The sequence below is a fragment of the Polypterus senegalus genome, chromosome 1, assembly GCF_016835505.1.
Source record: "Polypterus senegalus isolate Bchr_013 chromosome 1, ASM1683550v1, whole genome shotgun sequence".
Lineage (NCBI taxonomy): Eukaryota > Metazoa > Chordata > Cladistia > Polypteriformes > Polypteridae > Polypterus > Polypterus senegalus.
Window position 1 is genome coordinate 89,546,856 of NC_053154.1, and position 23,450 is coordinate 89,570,305.

General features: G+C 37.1%; 1 protein-coding gene across 2 annotated transcripts in view; it reads right to left on the bottom strand.

The window, feature by feature from the left end:
- ret (ret proto-oncogene receptor tyrosine kinase) overlaps positions 1-23,450 on the bottom strand; it is a 152,132-nt gene that overhangs the window by 51,648 nt on the left and 77,034 nt on the right. For both annotated transcript variants that reach the window (XM_039753135.1, XM_039753136.1), the window contains exons 2-5: positions 20,230-20,466; positions 16,422-16,715; positions 8,115-8,350; positions 491-674 (exon numbers count right to left, since the gene is read on the bottom strand). In XM_039753135.1, coding sequence (XP_039609069.1) covers positions 491-674; positions 8,115-8,350; positions 16,422-16,715; positions 20,230-20,466 — 951 coding nt within the window. The remainder of the gene's footprint in view (positions 1-490; positions 675-8,114; positions 8,351-16,421; positions 16,716-20,229; positions 20,467-23,450) is intronic.

A 23,450-nucleotide genomic window follows, 5' to 3' on the forward strand; every position in this document is an offset into this window, starting at 1 on the left:
GTTACCATAAAGTGGCAGAAAGCACAGAAATATTCATATTAGTTTTGTAGCATGATTTTATTATCCAGTGATGGCAGCAAAATACTGTACTGAGAGTTAGTTGGGCTTAACACTATAAAGCTTACCATTATACTGTACATCATCCCAAATGTGACTGGTGGTTACTTATAATTGTACAGAATTCTGAGCTAAAGTCATACTTAACGGCAAGGAGGTTAAATGAAAACAGGTGTTATCTGTTTGCAGTAATGTAAAGAAAATAACAATGTATAGCAAGGCCATAGAGCTATGTGTAGGCATTGCAATGAAGAGTAACAATATAACAATTGCTTAAATTCCTTATCATAAGCTCTGAATTCTAAAAGGGCCTGAATATGGTCTTGTGTCTACTATGCTTTTAGAACTGCACCATAAACATTTCTACAAAATACATTAAGTGAATATTATACGTAATAAATGAGTGTCTCAGGCTCTGACTAGAAATACTTACTGTACTCATGAATGGCACTTCGAACGTGATTGAAGACAGTTTCTCTAACATTGTGAACAATCTTGAAGTTTTCTCTAACCCATGGATTGTTTGTGAGCATTGTGCTCAAATACTTATCCCGGATCTTTTCAACACTTGGTGTAATGTCTGCATCATAAACAAGTATTGTTCCCAGTACAGCACCCTGTAATGACATTAACAAACAAAACAGAATCAGGTTCTGTATGGTACAGTTAAAAACTTGAACCTAGTCTAGCATTCCTAATCAGACCCTCACCCACAAAAATGTACTAATGATTTCTCCTCACAATGTGTAGACTACAAAGGATCTATGAAATGTTTAAGCACATATAGATACCATTTATATGTCAAAGTATACAGTACACATGCAGCATATTCCTGGTTAAAGAACAATAATAAAATACTTTAATTATGTTATAACATAGGGTCATCTAAAGACAACTAGAACAAATTAAGTAAAAACTGCAAAAAGTGATTGCTATTTACTGTTTTCTTAGCAAGTTGTGTGCTCCTTTTACACACCCCTTAAATCAAGCTATACAAAGTGTTTTATATAATAGCATTCATTATGTGATAATGATATACTTTCCAGCTTTTCACATGGATATTTAGTCATTGAACTGAAAGGCACAGTTCCATAATTTAAGTTAAAACATTGTCTACATTATCAGAAAACTACTGTATCTTTAATCTGATATAATTTCTTCCACAACTATTTTAAATGATCAATTCATAATTATCTGAAATAATTCTCACACTAATCATCATAATATGTCCAAGTGTATTGTGAGAGCAACATACAGTATACAGTATCTACTGAAAAAGGGGACTGGATTGTTTATAGGAATACCCATAGATATAATTATGGAAGGATACTGAAAATAATAATAAGATAATATCTAATGTTACCAGATGTCATGTATTTCCCAGAGTAGGCACACATTTTGATGCTCAATTTATTTTTTACAAGTACTAATGCATCCTGTATTTTCACCATGACTCTTCTCAGTTCATGGACATGGTAGTAGATAAGTAGTTGTAGAAAGAGTCCTTTGGAGCGTACATACTTCAATGCATTCAAAATGAACAACAATATCAATCCTAGCCATGTAAAGCAGACAATATCAGACCAATCGAATATTCTGTATTTATGAAGAGAAGCTTTTGAGCTGGACACTGTACAAGTGTGATATGAAGGTGCTAGTGATGGGCATTTTAATTCACATTATTGATTTGCTTCTAACTGCTCAATTAAGTGAATCAATTTAATAACAAAACAAAACTTTTGTGGGGTCCAGTTGAATGTAACTAGCTGGCATTCCGCTAGCCGATAGCTTGGGGGAAGTGCGCAGCAAAGTTCAGCTCAGAGAACTTCAATACTCAACTACCAGTTGTTACAGTGGTGTCAGAAGTGGGATTGTCTCCCAAATTGACCCATCATTGGCAGGGACCTGGGGAGATTTTGGACCAAATTTCGGAGGTGGTCTTCCGGGTCCGAATGCATGGACGGGGCAGACAGGTGGTGCTTCATAAGGACCGGTTAGCACCATATCACCCATTGACTCCAGAACAAGAAGGACCAGAGAACCAGAGTACATCCCCTTGGGATTAATAAAGTATCTATCTATCTATCTATCTATCTATCTATCTGTCTATCTGAATGAATTGCAGATAAGTGATTTTTTATTTAACTTTAATATGTCATTTATATTTATTAAATTATATGTTAAACATGCTAGTGATACATATAATATAATATTAACCTCTTGGAAAGCATGAAACATGACAAAGTGACCAAGAATTACTGATGCAGTTCACAAATCAAATAAATTAGAATCAAGTGACTCATTGGCGAATCAAACCAATGAAATCTGTGTGACTCATTGTTGAGTAATGATTCAGTTCAAACTCGAAAGAAGCGGTGAATAATAGATATGCTAAGTGCATTCAATGAGCCATAAAAAGTGTGCACTAAGGTAAAGTTGAAAGCAAATAATCTTTAGAAATTAAAATAAAATTTTGTGTTATGTTGAATGTACAAAGGGTCATAAATGTAGTCCTTTAATATTATGTTTAAATATTCTGTATAAAACTATTTAAAAATGAATTGTATAAAAGAAGGAATTCATTCTGTGGTGAGGCATGTGTGGGGTCCATGGCAGATTAGAGCAAATGCAGATAGTTTTAAAATAATGCATGTCAGACATCGCTAGTGAGGATGTGTGTAAGAGTGTCAAGCAGCCACGGATCACTTAAAGGGGGAGTGGGCTAATTAGGCATTCACGTGCAGAAGACCCATTGGCTCAGTCATCCCTGCTTAAAGCTCCACAAATTATTTAGCACACCTGTACTCACAACAGTATAAAAGGAGTCTGAGTAGGAGAAATGGGTGGGGAACTGAAAGTACAGAAAAGAGACTATATCAGCATAATGTGTAACAAAGCCATGACTAATCACACATGAGGTGATTTAAAACCAACCTATGTTCCCTCAGTGTGCAGTAGACATTGAATTCATGTGTGTTAGCTACTTTTATTACTTGTTATGGGTTTTTGCACAATAGCTTTGATAGCATTGATAGTCTGCTAAATGCACTTTGTGATGTGACTGGGTCATATATACACCACAGTGGTGCAATGACAGCACTGCCACCTCCCAGTAAAGAGATCAGGGGTTCGCGTCCTGTTCCTCCATGCATGAGTAGTGAGAAAAATGCTATATAAATGTAAAGAATTATTATTACATGACCAAAATATGTATTTTATTTCAAAGGGAAACAAATATTATTGCTACCAGTGTGCACTATTTTGTTTTATGTACTTTTAAGATGTACCTAAGTCAGATATGACTAAAATGTTTATTTTTTTTATTTCAAAAGTAAAAATGGTATTGCTACTACTTCAAATTGTGTTCAGTTATAGCGTTTATATTGTGTCAGATGTGAACAAATTTAAAAGAGAAGCAATGACTGAACATTACTTGTTTTTCAATTCATTCATTTATGTTGGTTTAAAATTTGTCATTATCTGCTGCTTACCGGCAGCTGAAAACGTCTGGCCCTGCTAAATCTGATGAAGGGGACGAAGGGGCCTTAGCTGCCTCGAAAGCTTGCATTTGTAATCTATTTAGTTAGACAATAAAAGGTGTCATTTCACCCTATTTTCACCCTATTTTAGCCATATCAATCTATGGCTAAAACGGTACAACACTCTACTGCTATGGTCAGATGATCAGACCAAGTTAACAAAAGAATAATTGATCTTTGTCAGTTCAAAATCACCACCCCTACTTTGTGCATTGTCTTCATTAGGTGTTGAATTGGTTTAGAAATGTGACACTCATTGCACCATTTAAATGTTTTCATTCATATTTAGGCAAAATTCACTCATGTTTGTCTCCAAATGTATTCATTATACGTCTGGCTCTGTGAGACTAAGTAAACCACAGAAAGGAAAATGGTTGGCTAAGAAAAAATCAGCCTCACATATTTGGCAGCACCTTGGCTTTAAAGCAGAGGAGCATGGAAAGACAAATGATTTAAACTAAGTTATTTGTTGACTAAGCCAAAAGGTTATTATTGCAAAAGAGTCACAAATGTCAAACACACAGTAATTTGTCCATATACCATCCAGCGGATTACAAAAGCGCTAAACGCTCGTCTCACCAGCCATTAATTTTTGATGCTTCTGGAAATGTAAATGCACAGTTTGAGAAGGGTAGTGCAATGTGGGCACAACATACTACAGCTGTTTCACATTAATTATGTGAAAAAATAATGTTTGCTGCAGACTTTCTCTCCAACATGTCATTTTAAAGCATACCAAGTATGTTTCCTTCTATTACATAGGTCAGCCCTCAACTGCTCTAAACTGGCACAACTGTATAGAAAATAATCAGTTATTGGCTGGAGTTAATTTAATTAGTGGCATCCCTTTTGGGCGTTATAATCCGTGTCAAATTCTTTTGGGGCCAGGAAGTGGGGATACAATTGCACTGTCACATTGAGGTGCTTCCTTTGTGAGAGTTAGATAAGAGCATAAGAACATTAGCATAAGTACTGACTCACTGATGGTATATAAGACGTTACAGGCGGTACCAGCAGCGATATACAATAACGTCGGCTGCAACACATGGCTTCATGAGTATATAAACGGTGACCAAATGTCACGTTTTCAACAATTTTTCAAAGCTCCAAGTGGGACACGCTCACAAACCACTCTTCAATTTACACACATAATAAAGTAAAAACTTTTTTCTTTCTCTGTGGAAAGATTTAAAAATGTACAATCATACTCATATAACATTTCTAAAAGTCAACAGTCAATGAAATTACAAGAGGATATGCTGTGTCACCATCTGTATACAAATCCATTCATTTCCAATAATACTGAATTGCCTAATTGTGACAGCTGGACAACTGGGTCACTGAATCTCCAAAATGACAGGTCTTATGGGTTGTTCCTGGTGTGTAGTTTTAGTACCTACCAAAAGTGGTCCAACAAAGGACAACAGGCAAACAGCCAAAAGGGTAATGGGCACCCAAAGCTCACTGATGGGAGTGGGTAGCAAAAGCTAGATCATCTGGTTGGATCCCACAGAAGTGCTACTGTGCCACAAATCGCTGAAAAACTAACTTCTGGCCATGAAAGAAATGCATCAGAACAGATGTTGCATATGGGGCTGCATAACCACAAACCGGTCAAAGTGACCATGCTGACCTCTGTCCAGCACCAAGAGCAACCAACAATGGGCATGTGAGAATCAGAACCAGATCATAGAGCAACGGAAGAATGTGGCCTGGTTTAATGAATCATGTGGACAGTCGGGTGTGTGTGCGTTTTTTACCTGGGAAAGAGATGGCAGCAGGGTGTACTGTGGGAAGTAGGCAAGCCAATGGAGGCAGTGTGATGTTGTGGGCAGTGTTCTGCATGGAAACCTTGGGTCCTGGCATTCATGTGGATATTACTTTGACACATACTTCATACCTAAAGATTGTTACAGACCATGTACACCCCTTCATGGCAATGGTATTTGCTGATAGCAGTGGCCTCTTTTCAGCAGGTAATACACCCCACCACACTTGAAGAATTGTTCAGATATGGTTTGAGAAACATGACAAAGAGTTCAACGTGTTGACTCGGCCTCCAGTCTCCCCAGATCTCAATTCAATCAAGTATCTGTGATATGTGCTGGAAAAACAAATGTGATCCATGGAAGCCATACCTTGCAACTTATAGGACTTAAAAGATCTGCTGCTAAAGTCTTGGTGCCAGATACCACAGGACACCTTCAGAAGTCTTGTGGAATCCATGCCTTGTTTGGATAGAGCTGTTTTGGTGGCACGAAAGAGACCTGCACGATAGTAGGCAGGTGGTTTAATGTTGTGGCTGATCAGTGAAAGTTTATATTTCAGCACAATGAATTAGATTAAGATAAAAAAAAGTTTGATAAGTAAACAAGAGAAAGTATTTCAATATATGATCAAGCTTGAACTCCAAAGATTTTATTAACTACAAAATGCTTCTTTAATCAGACTTTTTCTAATTAAAATAAAGTATAACTTTAAACAAATTTGATTGTTTTAAAAGAAACTCTACATGGAGCAAAATAATACACACAGTATACAGAAATTGTGCAAATGTTAAAAAAAATCCTAACTTCTATGATTTACATTAAGATAAAGAAGGATTAGGTGGGTCAGTGACAGAGTAATAGGCAATTAACTGAGTTAATTAATGAAACTGAAGATCTGAAATGATGTGTTAGGAAAGACGAAACATAAATAAAGGCAGGCCAGCATCAATTGTACAAACAGGGCTTAGGATGGACCCATGGCTAGATACATTCCACCACAGGTTTACAAATAGCTGGTGCCTTTACTATTAACACTGAACACAGGGCATAAAACAACCAAGAATGATATTCTAATCCTCCACACATCTGCTCTTTTCTACTGGGCAAGTCTAAAATTGTCATTTAGTTTATGATAACTTTCACATCATTGTAATGCAGGATAAACAGGGAGAGCACAGAATGCCACAGTCTGATGTGTCAGTGACTTTGAAGTTGTGAAACAGCATGACTAACCAGTGGCCCTCAAAAATCAAAATCAGCAAACACAAATAAATACAAACAATAAATCACGGGCAGAAGCAACATTTTGCCACAGTCCTAGGACATTAAGTTATTTTATTTTGTTCTTGAACTTTTGATCTCAGTAAAGTAGCTTAGCTAGCCACATAAAATAGGAAGTGTTAATAGTGACAGACAGAATGTAGTTTTACAGAGAGGGTTTTTTTCTGCAGTCTGAAGGGCAGACAGGCATCATTTGCAGATAAGTAGGATTTAGAGTAGACAAAGGTCAGAACTTAAATGGTGAACTGGTCATTTTCTGGACTTTCCAAATGTGTAAAAGCAAAGTTCTTGAATAATTTGTTACCTTTAAGTATGCACAACTTGTGAACATGGACTAATATGGTCTGTCAAAATGACAATGGACACAGAGGGTCTGTGGGTGTTCACCTTGGTCCTGGAAAGCTTTAACAAGTCATCAGCTTAAAGTAAAAATATATATCAAATTGAAGAGAACCACCAGGAAGGAGTAGAAGAAGGGAACATCAAGAAGACCCATGCAGCAATGTAACCTTCAAACACTCAAAGCCACACAAATTGGGGTGTTGGCCAGCATAGTCTAAAAGAGCTCCTGAAATATTCCAGGTCATATGGTGATTTGCCACACGTGCTTGCCTTTTTATTTGCTTTCACTTTTAGGGTCATTAAGAATATTAAGAAATGTCAAAGACTATAATGAATGAATAACAGTTTATAACCTGCTTACTTTTACTTGCATTTAATATTTGCTCTGTCCTGTTGTCTGGGGTATAAATGAAAAACAGAAGATGTCTTCTTATAGGATAAGTGAAACGCTGAAGCTATCCATTGTGTACAGATCCATTTAGTCCCAAGTTTATTGTGGCTGCGGGCTATGTCTCCTGCTAGGCCAGGTGAATGAAAAGATTAAAGGGCAAGAGTTGAGGTGGAGGACTGTCACATAGGGGCTCTGGTGATGGTGTTTGCCTGTCAAAGCAGGGGTTGGCGCTGTGTACAAATGCCATCTATCTTCCTCCATCTGCAGAATAGAAGACTGACAGCCATTCCACCACTCACGTCACTTCTGTCGTTCATCCTCTTGGACCCTTCCTGCCTGGAACTCATATGACCGGTGGTCTTGCCATATTTACTCAGTTCTATTTTGGACTTGTGTCTGAAAAGACGTTATCAGAATCTTTCATTTGTATACATTATATGGGGGTCACAGACATGCCCCTAACCTTTTTCTTTATTGTTTCCTTTCTTACAAGAACATATCTGTTGGTCTACATAACAAAGTTAGGATAGGGTCATCCAGAAAACGTTTCACAATAAAACAAGTGAATACCATTAACTAAGCTTGGCTTTGCAGAGTTGCATTTCAGCACACTTTACTAGTAATAAAGCTTTTGTTAAAGTATAAATACTGGCATAGGTTATCATTTAAAAGCAAACAGTCTAAATGTTAGTATAGATAGTAAGAGTGTCAATTAAAAAAAGTATACAAGCCTACCTCTTGTCTATTATATTCCACAACTACATCTGTGCTGTCAGTGCCATTAGGAAAGTAGGGGCCCCTGTCATCTTCATCGTATACCGTGATGGTGAGGGTCTCTTCCACATGTGTTACTGTAAACTCATTTTGTACAGTACAGCGCAGCAGGAGTTTGTGTGTTTCTTTCTCCTCTCGATCCAAGGGTGACACCACATACACTTCAGAACCATTCAATATGAATGGGAGGGAATCCTCTAAAATTCAGAGAAAACAGTGAAGAATTGGTTAAGAGTTTTGCCCATCAAGATGATTTTGATACTAGTCTGCAGCTGATTAGAAAGCCATTATATTGGTCAGTTAAATCAATAAATAGACAAAGACCAGTGAATGAATTGATGTTTCACCCAAAAGCAGCTTTGCTGTATACATTCCAGCTCCTCAAAATTATTACTGATTAAAACAGGTTAAGAAAATGGAAGGGCAGATTACTTTGTACATGATGCTCAAATTTTGTATAATAAAGCTTAAAAGAATACTCCACCCAGAAATGATAACTTAATGTGAAGTTAATTGTAGTGACGGCCAAGCAATTTTTTAAATTTCATGTTTAAATGAAGAACAGGGATTACAGTATCAGTGACATCATAGACTTTAATGGGACTGGATAACAGCAAACAGTATCATACTATTCATTAAAAATATCTCAAGTTACTCATGTTGCATAATCCACATGTCACTTGCCTACTTTTATGCTCACAGTGTCCAAAAACAAATATTTTTGCTAAAATATTGTTAAATAGATAGTTTTGAAAAATCCAAACAGTGAAAGAACAATAAGCACATTCAAATGGGATTGAGCCCTCATTTCCACGGCCACCACTACAAGCAACACAGGGTGAGTAACAGATAAAAGAATAACTACTTTTGGGAAGAGTATTCCTTTAAAGATCCTCAACTATGTTTTTTATGCATAGAAGGGTTAAACTCCTTGCTGCACCTTTAAAGCCAAGTAGTTCACCAAGGTAAACCCATGACAAGCTGGACAAATTACTAATATATATAGAATACAAAATATGTACATAGCTGAGCTCATTTTCACTCTTTCCTTTGCACTGTTAGTTGGAGATGCTCTTTGTTATTGGCATGATTTCGACTGACACTCTAGAAACACTTACAGTCATTTTCTTTTAGAAAATCAAATCCATGATGTTATTGCATGTCCTACTCACACTGGCTCTGCTGTTGAAACTTGATGGCATCAAAACATAAAAACATTGCAAGTTATTTCATTTTATGAAAGTATTTTTGTTATCCAACACTTGACTCTGCTCCTACAGAGAAGGCATGCACAGAAAATTAAGTAGTAGTAGAAATATTGTTATGTGAAATTCTTACATGCATATCTCACCAAAATGCTACACATTTCCACTCCCTATCAAGAATGATTCAAAAATGCATAGCTTTAATTTTAAGTAATAGAATCTACAAATCAGTTAATGATAGGTTGCATTTTCATTGTGATCGTAAAATTAGAGGAACTCAGAAAATATTTTAATAAAATATATATTTTGAACATTTTATTATCTTAATTGACTCATACTTAAATATTTTAGCTTAAAGTGTGTTTTCAGTATATTATGACACAATTGCACAGGCATTTAGTAGCAGGGAGTAATTACAGGTGCTAAAAATGCAAGCAAATGTAAGTAATAAAATAATGGATCCAGGTATCCTCAGAAGGCAGAAAGCAGTCTGAAAATATGTGAACAAATTATAGAGTTTCTGTATATTTAGATATTAACAGGGTATATGACTAAGTATAATGGCTACCACTGTTGTGTGGTATTCTACATCTTCAGTATAGCAGGGGAGTATTAGTGTTTACTTTATTATGTATACACTATAATAAGTATTATAATATAGTCTGAACATGTTCCAGTATATATTCTCTCTATTATAAAAAAATGTTTGAGAGGGAGACAAGACGTGATCTTCTCGGAAGACAATTTAAAGTCCCGCAAAAGACACTTTAACTTGCTAACCCAGCTCTTAAAACAATGACAAGCAAAACACGCAGCTCACCAGCAGCAGAAAGCCAGCAGATGATCAGACCGCTTTTCCTTGCGGGAAACCACCCCCTTGCTCCTCACAACGTGAATGGCAGCGAGGTGAAGTGGCAAAAGGCCAGCTGCTGTACAGGCTTTGAAATGATCGACAGGCAGTGCAACAGCAGAAAGACAGCAGATTATCTGACGGCACCTCCTCAGCATGCGTTTAGCCGCCCCCCCTTCACAACGCAAGCAACGTTATATGTCTTGCAAGAAAGAGATTTAACCATGCCTGGGGCCTGAAATAAAGGACAAGTATTATTTTTACAATATCACGAGAGACAAGGCAGTGAGACATCATTTAAAACAAGTCCACTGACATCTAACCTAGCAGATGTTGGATTGCTTTTGGCAGACACGCTTCATGTGCCCCCAGCTGTTAAAACAACGACAAGCGACAAGCAAAACACACATCTCACCAGCAGCAGAAAGCCAACAGATGATCCAACCGTTTCTCCTTAGCATGCATTTAGCCACCCTGCCCACCCTACCCTCTTCATAATGCGAACAGCAGAGACATGAAGTGGCAAAAGGACATCTGCTGTACAGGCTTTGAAATGATTGGGCAGTGAGACAAGCAGAACAGGCAGCTCGCCAGCAGCAGAAAGACAGCAGATGATCTGTCGCCATTTCCTTAGCGTGCGTTCAACCGCACCCCGTTCTCAATGCGAGCAGCGTTATACGTCCAATGAGAAAGAGATGTAACCATGCCCGGAAATATAAGACAAATATTGTTTTTATAAAAGTTTTAAACAGTTCCAAGATGTATAATAGCATTAACTAGAGATTAAACAAACTGTTAATGTTGAAAAGTGAAATGTTAGGGCAGATAACACCATATACATTTTCATTTTGAGTACTGACATACTCAAATGACTCTGTGTTGCTTAAGGTCTTGATTATGAAGATGCTGCATTTCAGGTTCCAAAACCATTTTAGAACTGTTTTATATTGCACTTTGTGTTTGAATCCATGTGGTTCTGTCCATACTGCCTTGATTTTATAGCTACTTTTGACACTCTGCATTGGGGTGACCAATTGTAGTGGCAAGTGAGTGAACCTTTACTGGTTCAAATAAAAAGCCTTCAGTTCCTAACTACTTTTGACAGGCTAGCATTATATCTTCTTAGATATTTTAGCAGAATATGATTTCATCTGGTCAGTTGAGTCAATCTTCATTTTGTTCTTAACAAGCACACAAATAGATCTGTGATACACATCAAAATAATTGTACAAGCCTGAATAATCCTTTCTCACAGAGCAGCTGTCTACTTGCTCTTTCATGGTGTAGGGTGCATTTTCATATCATGGTTTAGGTCTATTAAGTTTCTTAGGGGGCAAGATACATTACAATCACTGGAAAGCTAATAGGGAGAATAAAGTTCATTTTATGCTAAACCATTTTTATTCTAATGATGAGGGAATTTTAAAGGATGACAATATCCTCCCTATCCACATGGCAAAAAATAGTGTAAAGAGCATGACTGTCATCTAATAATATACCATGGCCAGTCCAGTTACCAGATCTCAAAACAAATAAACTCATCCGAAGCTCTGCTCAACTAAAAGATTCTGGTGTGACATTAGAGACTTTGTTTCCCACCACCTTAATGAGCTCATGGAATTTTTCATAAATAAACAGTGCCATGTTCCTTCAATACAATTCTATAAAAAGGTAGAATTTATTTGTTCTGGTGGCTTGCGTGGCAGTTATGTATGCATTTCTATTCTTGTGTCAGTTACCTATATGTTAATACAATTACTCTAAATAGAGTCAACTCTATCAAAGAAATTTACATTAACCTGTCTGTATAAATATATTCATAAAATATTTCCTCTGGGGCATGCTCCATGAAAGGCTCTGTAGTTCTGTCTCAAGAAAGCCTGACGGTTGTGAGGAATATTTGGCTGCAATACAGTAATTTTTAATTATGTACATATCATCAGGATGTCAAAAAAAAGCTAAGAAAGAAAAAGTTTAACAGACAAAGAGAAAGTAGGTCTGTTCTTCCATTTGTCCTTTATCATTTCCACTCTTACATTTAATTGCCTTCTGTGATGTGCTTCTGCAATTTTCTTGCCACTCAGCATATGTTGCTGCTCTTCTTTTTCTTTCTGCTATGTTACTTTCTCAATCACTTTGCTGTAACAAACACACAACCACAGGTCACTTTGCAAAGGTTGCTGCCACCTCAGATTTTTTGGATTTCCAGAATGTAGTATGTCATAAGTTTTCGTTTGAGACCAAAATCAAGACCAGATTTCTAGCCCTAGTAGTTTCGGAGTAATCACATTACAGATGGATAAACATTAGCGCGCACGCACACACACACACACACACACACACACACACACACACACACACACATAGATAGATAGATAGATAGATAGATAGATAGATAGATAGATAGATAGATAGATAGATAGATAGATTATGCCAAATAAAGGAATGAAGGGCGGCACACTCTGTATTTTTTATGCAGATCAGCTTACGGGAATTTTTTTATTTTCATCTCTTGTAGCCCTCCTACAAATACTCTCAGTCTTGATGCTGGGACAGAGGTGGTACAGGATAGGAACAAACCCTAGAGAGTTTGGCAGTCTATCTGAGGCAACAGTCATGCACCCAGGGTCATTTTAGAGTCATAAAATAACCTACCACATAAGTCTGCGGGATGTGAGAGGAAAGCAGATTACCTATCTAAAATCCCATATGCGGAGAAGGTGCAAATTTCACATACGTAGTGACCTCAATCAAACCCGGCCCTCTGGAGCTAAAAGGTACTAGTGCTAATCACTGTATTAATGAGAAATAATTTACAAAAACACATTTGTAGTTTAAAAACAAAACAGAATATTTAAATAGAGATATATAGATTTAAAATATAGAGATTCTAAATACAAAGTATATAAATAAAGAAAATACTCCATAGCCATGATCACCTCTAGTTTGCATATCATTACAACCAGTTACCAGGATGCAATAACTCTTGCATTTCATAGCATCTTGGTACACTGGAATAATAAAACGTTTTAGGCCAGAGTCTTATTTATAGATTAGAGCTTAGCAGTTATCACTGTTTTACCAGCAAAGTTTACCACCAAAACTCTCTATTTAGGAGTTAGTGGCACCCACAGCAAATGGATTTTGGTCATCCTAACCTAAAGACATCAGCATGTACGAATAGGCAGGCACTACAGTATATCCTCCATGTTGATCCTCTACACATGTACTCAACAAGGTAGTATGCTGAGCCCTCTTCTATACTTGTTGTTCATCTACTTTTATAAAGCCAGAGAGAGCTCCAATTTCATTATTAATTTTCCAGATGATAACACTATCATGGGTTTGTCCACCAACAATGATGAGACAGCTTATTGAAAAGAGGTCTACCTGCTGACTCAGTAGTTTAAGGACAACAGTTTTACAAAATCATGGGGTCAGTCATAGATTTCAGGAAGCAGAAGGCAGACCATAATTCCATATGCATCAGCGGGGATGCTGTTGAAAGGGTGAGTTGGTTTAAATTTCATGAGTGGCCATCTCTTACAATATGATGATAGTACAACTCAGCTCTTGTCAAGATATTTCACAAGCAGCTCTTCTTTTTCAAATGACTAGGAAAGCTTGCATTTCTCCATCTGTTCTTATGAACTTCAGCAGGTACTCAGTACAGTCCATCATCGCTGGCTGCATTAGATCCTTGCACCTGCTCAGCTTACGATTAAAAAGCACTGCAGATCATTTTGCATGTTTCCACCCAAAGGCTGTTAGGTTGCTGAACAATTAACTAGAGCAAATATTGGACATTATATATATATACAGGGAAGGTTTTGGATGTAAAACTGGCACTAACCACTTGTTTGATTCCTGTAAAACTCTCTGGTGGACTTATTAAGTCACTTTCTGCTTCCTCCCCCTATATCTCTGCTCCCTCAACGTCTTTCTTTATAAAGACTCCAGCCTCACAGGAAGTCTTTGTTCATCCTGGGACCTGCTCTTATTGAGGATACATCTTTTCAGTAGAGCAGACAAGAACAAAATCCTGAGAAGTTGTAATCTAAAAAAATATTTTAAAACATATGTACAGGCATAAACAGTATATATATATATAAGCTTAATGGCTTATGTGAATGTACGTCTCCACTGAGATATGAGGGGGCAATGTGTAATAACGATCTCTCTTCTTCTTTTACTTCTGCAGAAAGGAAAACTGATGTATTTCCACCTATGACATCACTTCTGTGGTCAGACCAACTGGACCCACTTCTTCCTCCCTGAATCCTTCATAATAGGAAACACTGCAATCTTGGGCAGTCCGACTGAACCTCAGAGTGACTCAACCTTATGCATCTTTCCTATATATATATATACAGGGAGTGCAGAATTATTAGGCAAGTTGTATTTTTGAGGATTAATTTTAATATGGAACAAACACAGTGCTATCAGTCAATCCAAAATGTTAATAAACCTGAAACCTGAATGTTTCACAATGGAAATGTGAGTGTGAACATCATCAGGGGAATACATATGTGCGCACAATTATTAGGCAACTATTAGTGTGCAGATTTATTATGCAACTAAAGGAAAAATGAAAATTTTCCCATCTCACTTGTTTATTTTCATCTGTTATAGTGAGAATAATAAACAAACACCTCAAAATTTACAAATAAACATCTCTGACATTTCAAAAAAAATAAATCAATCAATCAATGACCAATATAGCCACCCTTCTTTCCAATAACAGTCATAAGCCTTTCTATTCATGAAGTCTGTCAGTTTCTTGATCTGTTGACGATCAGCTTTTTGTGGAGCAGTGACTACAGCCTCCCAGACACTCTTCAGAGAGGTGTATTGTTTTTCTCCCCCGTAAATCTAGCATTTAAGAAGTGCCCACAAGTTCTCGATAGGGTTTAGGTCAGATGAGGAAGGGGGGCCATGTCATTATTCCTTCATCTTTAAGGCCTTTACTGGCTGGCCACGCAGTGGAGAACTTCGATGCAAGTGATGGAGCATTGGCCTGCATAAAAATCATGGTCTTTTTCCTGTATCACTGTTTGAAGAAAGTGTCTTCGAAAAACTGGCAGTAGGTTTGGGAGTTGATTTTGAGTTCATCTTCAATGCAAAAGGTCCAACTAGCTCATCTTTAAAAATACCAGCTCATACCAGTACCCCACCTCCACGTTGGAGTGGAGCTCTGTGCCCATTACTGATCCACAGGTCCATCCATCTGGTCCATCAAAGTCACTCTCATCTCATATCCATAAAACCTTTGAAAAAATCTGTCTTCAGATATTTCTTGGCCCAGTTTTGACGTTTCAACTTATGTTTCTTGTTCAGTGGTGGTTGGGTTTCAGCCCTCCTTACCTTGGCCATGTCTTTGAGCACTGAACACCTTGTACTTCTGGGCACTCCAGGTAGGTTGCAGCTCTGGAATATGAAAGTACTGGAGGATAATGGGTTCCTGGTAGCTTCACGTTTGATTCTTCTCAAATCTTTGGCAGCTAATTTGCGTCTTTTGTTCTCAACACGTTTCTTGCGACCCTGTTGACTATTTGCAACAAAATGTTTGATGGTTCTGTGATCACACACCAATATCTTAGCAATTCCAAAAGTGCTGCATCCCTCTGAAAGACTTTTACAATTTTTGACTTTTCAGAGTCAGTTAAATCTCTTTTTTGGCCCATTTTGCCTGAGGAAAACTAGCTGCCTAATAATTCTGCACACCTTGATATACCCTCCCTCATTACACAAATACACATCACCTGACGTGCTTAAATCCAATAAGCATTCAAGTTAATACAGCTTGGAGTTGGAATATACGCATTAAAAATGATGATATGGTCAAAATACTCACTTGCCTAATAATTGTGCACACAGTGTATATATATATATATATATATATATATATTTCTCTGTCATGCAGAAACTCGTAAATCAAAGGCCTTGATCCTTAATCTTGGTTTTAACTGAGAAGTTATGACGTGATACATGTAATGCAACCCAAGAACTGGAAGTGCTGGCTAATTCTGCCACTTAATTTGGCTTTAGGTCCTACTCGTAGTAAATGGTGTCAGCACCCTCATAAAAGTAACTATGGTTCTGTTTTCATGAGAAGAGCATGAACTACCTTTGTTGAAGGACCAGAGGTCTGAGTGTTTCCTAGTAAATAATAATGAAAAACTCTACAAGAACTATCTTCAGAGATAAACATACCTGATTCTATTGTATAATTAACTGCATAATTTGGGCACCTATACTTCAAAGGCAAAGACTGCAGCTGGTAAAACATTCCAGGAAGTTTGTTTTCCCTTATGGATGGATTGCTATCACTGTTATGCAGACACAGCTGCTGTGGCTTCAGTTCTCTGCAAGGAGTTGCTGTGGTGTTGGATAAATACAAGGCTAATAAGGTTGTAATGCCTTCTTTACAACAGCTGTCTCCAATAGGCTTTGGAGAAGCACAAATGGATAGGTGGAACTTCAGCACTTCCCAATTTAGTCTTCCTCCTTTAAGGAAAGAAAACAAAATTAGATTATTTTTCACATCGTCAAACATATATTCTAAATTCACACGCACGCACACACATACACTCAAGTTGTAGAAAAGAAGTTAAAAGACAAAATTTTATATAAAACGCAACTTGCCAATGTGTAACCCTATAAATAGGCAATATCCAAAGCTCCATTAAGTCTCTGGGAAAAGTTACTTATATACTAATGTGTAGAGTAACACGATGCTTACTATTTCCCAGGTTCAGAGGTGTCCTACTGTCTTCTATGTCTGCAAAAAATGGCTGATGACAAAACCCTCAGAAGATGCATCCCGTGTGTTGGCTGTACTGCAACCAGAAAATGGTACCTATTTGTACAAACAGGCTGTGTGACTCCTTGGCTAAGATGTTGGACTGAAAGCTACAAGCCTACCAGCCTGCTATCCATGATTGACTAACTGCATTATCCTGAGAGAGTCATATAAGATACCAGTACTTCAGCTGTAGAACAGGTATATAACAAAATAATAATTTAATTTGCTAGTTACTTTGGATTTTATGATGTTATTGTGTACCAACCAACATGACTACTGAGCATTGCGGTCTGTTGTAACAAATATGATAGATGTTCACCTCTGCTTTGACCCTGCCTTCATTTTCTCTTATCATCTCTTTAAAGGAAGGTCATCAAAGCCTTTCATTTTAGCAATGACCAAAAGGGTAATAGTTACATGTACTGGGCCAGTTTATCATTACCACTATTCCTGGTAAAGATTTTTATTGATTTTTTTTTCTGTTGTAACATCTCATAAGGGCAACGTTTTAAATTGATTAGAACTGATCTTCATATATTAACATAATATTTTCAAACCTATTGAATACAATTCATGGTCCTCGGGAACAAGACTGGAATTTTATACAGAAATCAACCTGCCATGAAATTAAAATACAAGAAGATGGATTTATGAAGCAGTTAACCACAGAACCACCATGACACCCTTTACTGAATTTAACTGATGCACAATGTAGGACAAAGTGGGCATTGCCCATTCTGCTAGGCTTTAATGGCACACCAGGCCTGTTAAGAAAGCAGATTTAACAGGGATGCAAGCATTCAGCTGCACAAAACCTCTATTTGCATTCCAAACTAAGTGACTGCACTCCAGCTTGTATTAGGATGTGCCTGAATTTCATCTGACAACAAAGGTGTTAATCAGATGTGATGTGACATCTTTCCAGAGGCTGCTTTGCAGACTTCTTGAGCCAGAAAGCGCAAAAGTGACCAAAGCAAGGAGAAAGACCTATAATTCAAAGGATGACAACTAAGATTGACAGAAACATTTGCCTATTAAAATACATTGATTTTGTAACTGGAGATAATACTACTAATAATAATAATAATTATTATCATTATTTGCATTTATATAGTGTTTTTCTCACTATTTAAAGCGCTCAGCAATTGCAGGTTAAAGGCCTTGCTCAAGGGCTCAACAAAGCAGAGTCCCTTTTGGCATTTACGGGATTTGAACCAGCAACCTTCTGATTGCCAGTGTAGATCCCAATCAGGAGGTTCCTTTAAAACCTAATGTAACTTATCTTTCACAGAGAGAACTGTTAAGAAGAAATACCTGTAGATGGAGAGAAAGTCATGTTCAGTGACTTTTAGGTATTTTTTCAGGGCACCCTCTCTGTGATTCTCTCAGTGAGGGAGAACTCTAAAAATGACTGAAAACTTCTGAATCCTTATCCTTAAACCTAAATGATATGAGCCACTTCCTTGGAGAGTGGAAGCTAACAAACTCTACTCTTTGCAAGCCTGAGAGCTGAGATCTAGCCTGCCAAGCTAAACACTGAGCCCTTTCTGTTTAAGAGCAGCCATTATGTCAAGAAAGGAACTTTGGCATATAAACTCTTGGGACAGAATAACTAATGTCTTTTCCCCATGAAGTGGCAAAAGACGAGCTGAGGAAGGAGCAACATTGCACTGACAAGGATTAAGCAGCAAAGAGAAAGAGTGTACTCCAACGCATGAAGAAACAAAGCATAACTCCACACACATCGGACATCATTCATAAATACTTGGCATCTTAAAATTATCTGAGCCAAGATAAAGTAGAACTTTAAATAACCAGTAAACAGCCAGCCTGTATGTTACTGTATATGTTTGTCTATCTTATATGTCAATATATATAAATATTATATATATATATACAGTATATATATGCATTTATCATACTTCTTTAATCCTTGTGTTTTTCGATAAATTGTATTTTTCTGTTTCTTAAAACAAGTGGGCTTCAGTTACCTTGATATAAGTCTAAAGGCTGGAGACCCACATTCAACAACAGAGAAAAATAAAGTAAATAGTAGAAGCCTTGCCAAAGTATTTGATTAACTATCAGTATAATTAATTAACCAAAGTTAAATCCATCCATCCATCCATCCATCCATTTCCTAACCCGCTGAATCCGAACACAGGGTCACAGGGGTCTGCTGGAGCCAATCCCAGCCAACACAGGGCACAAGGCAGGAACCAATCCTGGGAAGGGTGCCAACCCACCGCAGGACACACACAAACACACCAAGCACACACTAGGACCAATTTAAAATCGCCAATCCAACCAAAGTTAAATTTATTTTTTAAATCCCACATTATTATGGCTTCCTCTTGGGTGGGCATCTTATTGATTATTAATAAAAAAAAAACAAATCTTACAATAATTATGTAAAAATAGCAGGCAGGTGCCTTTTTAAGGTTTTCTTGTTCAATTTATTTGACAAGGGCTCATACACTTAGCAATCACTGTGTTTTTTATTCTTTTGTCACCAGTCTTGGTGGCATGAAAATCATGTCTTGGACTTTTGAAAATCAACAGTCTGTGTGATTGTGGGTATATGCAGTAGACAGCCCTTTGATGGACTGGCACACCATGCATATAATGTTTTTGGTCTAATTCTTTTGATATTGATTCTAGGTAAAGGAATTATTCATATGTACATCTATGTTTCTCTAAGCCCATGTTCCTAAACTTTACTGTCTTCTAATAATTCAGAAATACTCTGTCACTCTATTATAAAGTGTTGACCAAACTGTCACATTTTGATGGACTTCTTGATTGAAGTATCAATATGAGCTAACATGTTCAAAATGCTGCTGTCAGAGAATCAGAATTTTACATGGATATTAACTTTGCTCATTATAAGCTGGTTAATATTAGGTAGACACTTGTATTTCACCAAACTGTTATTTATACTTTTGTTTTTGTGCCAGATAAGTCATTTTAAAGACAAGGACATTGTACACATGCATATGCATTTTTGTGCATTTATGTAATTGATCTGTTGGCTAGAAAATGTTGCACAGGCAAATAACAGGATCAAAGGTGGCACAAAATAGAAAAAATGATTTAAAAGGGTCTAATATTTAAAGAATGCACTCTTTAGTCATAGCCAAGTTAACATTATTGCTCTGAACAAATACAATTAGTCAATTTCTTATAATATTAATTTAGGAAAAGTAGTTTACTTACCAAGATATGCAAAGTCATTCCGATCAAGAGTCTTATTGAGGTATAAAATTCCTTTCAGCTCATCTATATAAAACCATGATTGAACATCAAATGTCAAGCTTCCAAAGATACAAAAATGGGCTTTTTCATTGTCTCTTTCTGGCAAAGCATAGACTTGCAAAATAGGCATACCGATAGGTTCCTCAACATACAAACGTACTTGATAGGATCCCTGGGTAAAGTAGAGTGCATATACACCTAAAAACAAAAAGGATCACATTTAAAAATCATATAATTATAGGTATTTAGCATTTAACAATAAACTTGTGTGTTATCAGTTTCTTGTCCATCCACCCATTTATCCACCCACTTACTGAATATCATATCCAGAGTCACTTTGCCCAGTGTCTATCCTGACAGCATCAGATGTAAAGCAGAAACCAATACAGGAACCTCCCAACATGCAAAGGAGTGTGAGGAGGCAGAACAAACTACTTTACCATTATGGCACTCTTTACTTCTCTAGTCATACACAGATTAAACATTTTACTGATTTGCATATCTACAAATGATGCGTAATAGCAAGTACAGAAAAGATCATTGCAAATAAAATTATACAATTACTAATAAGAGATGCAGCTAGCTTGAATGGTAAGTCTAAATTTAAAATGTTGGTGGAAGTGTCTGAAGAGATGGATGACTTTAGTTTTGTTTTCTGCCTTGTGACCATTGCTCCTCTGATAAGAGCTGCCCTAATGCAATCAAAAATGGTTGAATATGATGTACAAGGTCAATGGATGAATTTAAAGTACAAAAAAATGACAAAAGATTCCTAACAGAAGAAAAACATTCCAGATAAGGTTTGCACAGAAGTATCTGTTTAATAAATGGCAACCCATTAGTAATGTAATGTGAATAAAAGATGGACCAATAACCTTTAAAGCTTTAAATTATAAACAAGACCAGGGGCCTCATGTATAAACGGTGCATACACACAAAAATGTTGCGCACTCCGGTTTCCACGCTCAAATGTATAAAACCTAAACTTGGCGTAAAGCCACACACATTTTCACGCCAGCTAAATGCTTGGCGTATGCAAGTTCTCCGTTTGGTTTGGAAACTGGAGCCACCCACCATCAAAGCAATGTTTTTGTTCAAGTGTGGTTTCCCTTTCTTTTTTAGATCCACATCCTTGATATGGCTTTATAAATAGACTGAAATTAACCACATATTGTTTATTAGTTTAAGGCATCTGATTGTAATTAACCTGTAACAATATAATGGTCCACGGAATGGCCAAACTATTCCAAATACCATAGCTGCTTTAGCATTGTTCTTCTCAATGCACCACTCAGACTATTTATCCCACTGTATCAAAGTATGGAATCACAGCTCTTCAGCAGCTGATCAGAAAGAGAATTATCAGTATACAGCATCAAGCACACGCTGCCTTAGCCATGCGCACTGTCTACTGAACTGCTCTCACACGGCAAACGCTTCAAAGCCTTTTTCTGTAGGGACATCGCGGTTCAGAAACAGTTTCATCCCAAGAGCTATAAACGCACTCAATCAGTCCATCAAGTTCTCCTTGTAGAACTGTTTGTACTTATTAGTACTATTACCTTACTGTAAACTTGCGATACAGTTATAATATTGCACAACCTGAGCTACTTTATAAAGCGTGTATTTACATATGATGACAATATCATTTTTAAGGTGAATTGCAGCAAAATATGCTTATTACATTGTACAGATAAAATGTTAACATCATTTAAATAATCTATATTTTTAATAATTAAACGTGAGGACACGGTGTCACAGCGCTAGCAAGTTCAGGGATTGTTCCTGCTTCGTGCTGGATTCTTGCTGGGGCTGGTGCGACATTGGAAGGACAGATGAATAGAATAATGAAACATGTACTATGAAGATATTTCAACATTCCTTAAATGTTTTGAAGAATCGGTGTTCTAAACTTACAGATGGCTTTACATCTATTACAGAGCTGATTGTGTGGCGATTGGTTACCTGGAGAAAGAAAAGGAAGGACAGGAATTGGAGGCTAGTGCGTTTGAAAGAGACAGTACTGCTGCAATAAATTATTTCATCGAAGGGTGCACATGGCACAGCAAACACCTTGAGGGGGGGGCAGGAACAATCTCTGGACAGGGCGCCGGCTCGTCACTATCACTGCGCCACCGTGTTCCCATGTTTAATGTCCTATCATCATGAAAATGACATCAAGGATACATCTCAGTATTTTAATTATTCAGAGAGCTGTAATATCAGAAATGTAATGGATCCTATTTCCAGTCGGAGTAAGAGAAAGCCCATTTAAGAAGCATGTAGTGATTCACACACATAGAGCACATAGAAGATCAAATACAAAACAAAGTATTTAACGTGCTACTTTAGTTACGTTGGGATTGGAGAAACTAGTTAAGTAAACGATTTAATGAGGAAGTTTATGATGTTCTATTTTAATGACAAAATAAACTACGTGATTAAAGTGGAAATTTCGAGATTAAAGTTGACATTTCGAGCTTTTTTCTCACTGTGTCCCTATTTTTTTCTTTTCTCTGTACTCTGTGTGTATGACACTCTGACAGTGGGCTACAACTTGCCTTTTCACGGTGAATTTGATATCTGACAACTTCTTTTTTTTTTTGGGCACTGTGTGACTTTGTGAACTTGAGCTTTCTAGTTTCTCCGACACTTTATGTCACTCGATCAGCTTCCTTTTGTTGCTTATACCACTGTTTAAACCATAAAATAATACGTTTTCCTTGCCTCCACTTGGTATTTGGTAAAATTCTTCTATTTCCCCCATGCTTTTGCCACTGCCTTTTCATAGAACACTGGGCTTAAGGGCTATTTATATTGATTTGCATATTCAAAGAGGCATAATTCTGGGATGAGTTGGTGTAGGTTAGAAGGCACATGTGTTACTTTTCACACTGACCAGGATTTATGGAACGGAAGAGCATGGAAGTTCGCAAACACTCAGATTTATGCATCTGGATTTTTTTGTGCGTATGCACATTTCTGCTTTTGTCCTTATGCCATGTTTTAGTGTGAATTCTATGCACAGCGTTATGCATGAGGCCCCAGGACTGCATCTCCTGGATTTTAATTTTGCTCATTATAAGCTGGTTAATATTACGCAGACACTTGCATTTCACCAAACTGTTTTTATTTATACTTTTGTTTTTGTGCCAGATACATCATGTTAAAGACAAGGACAT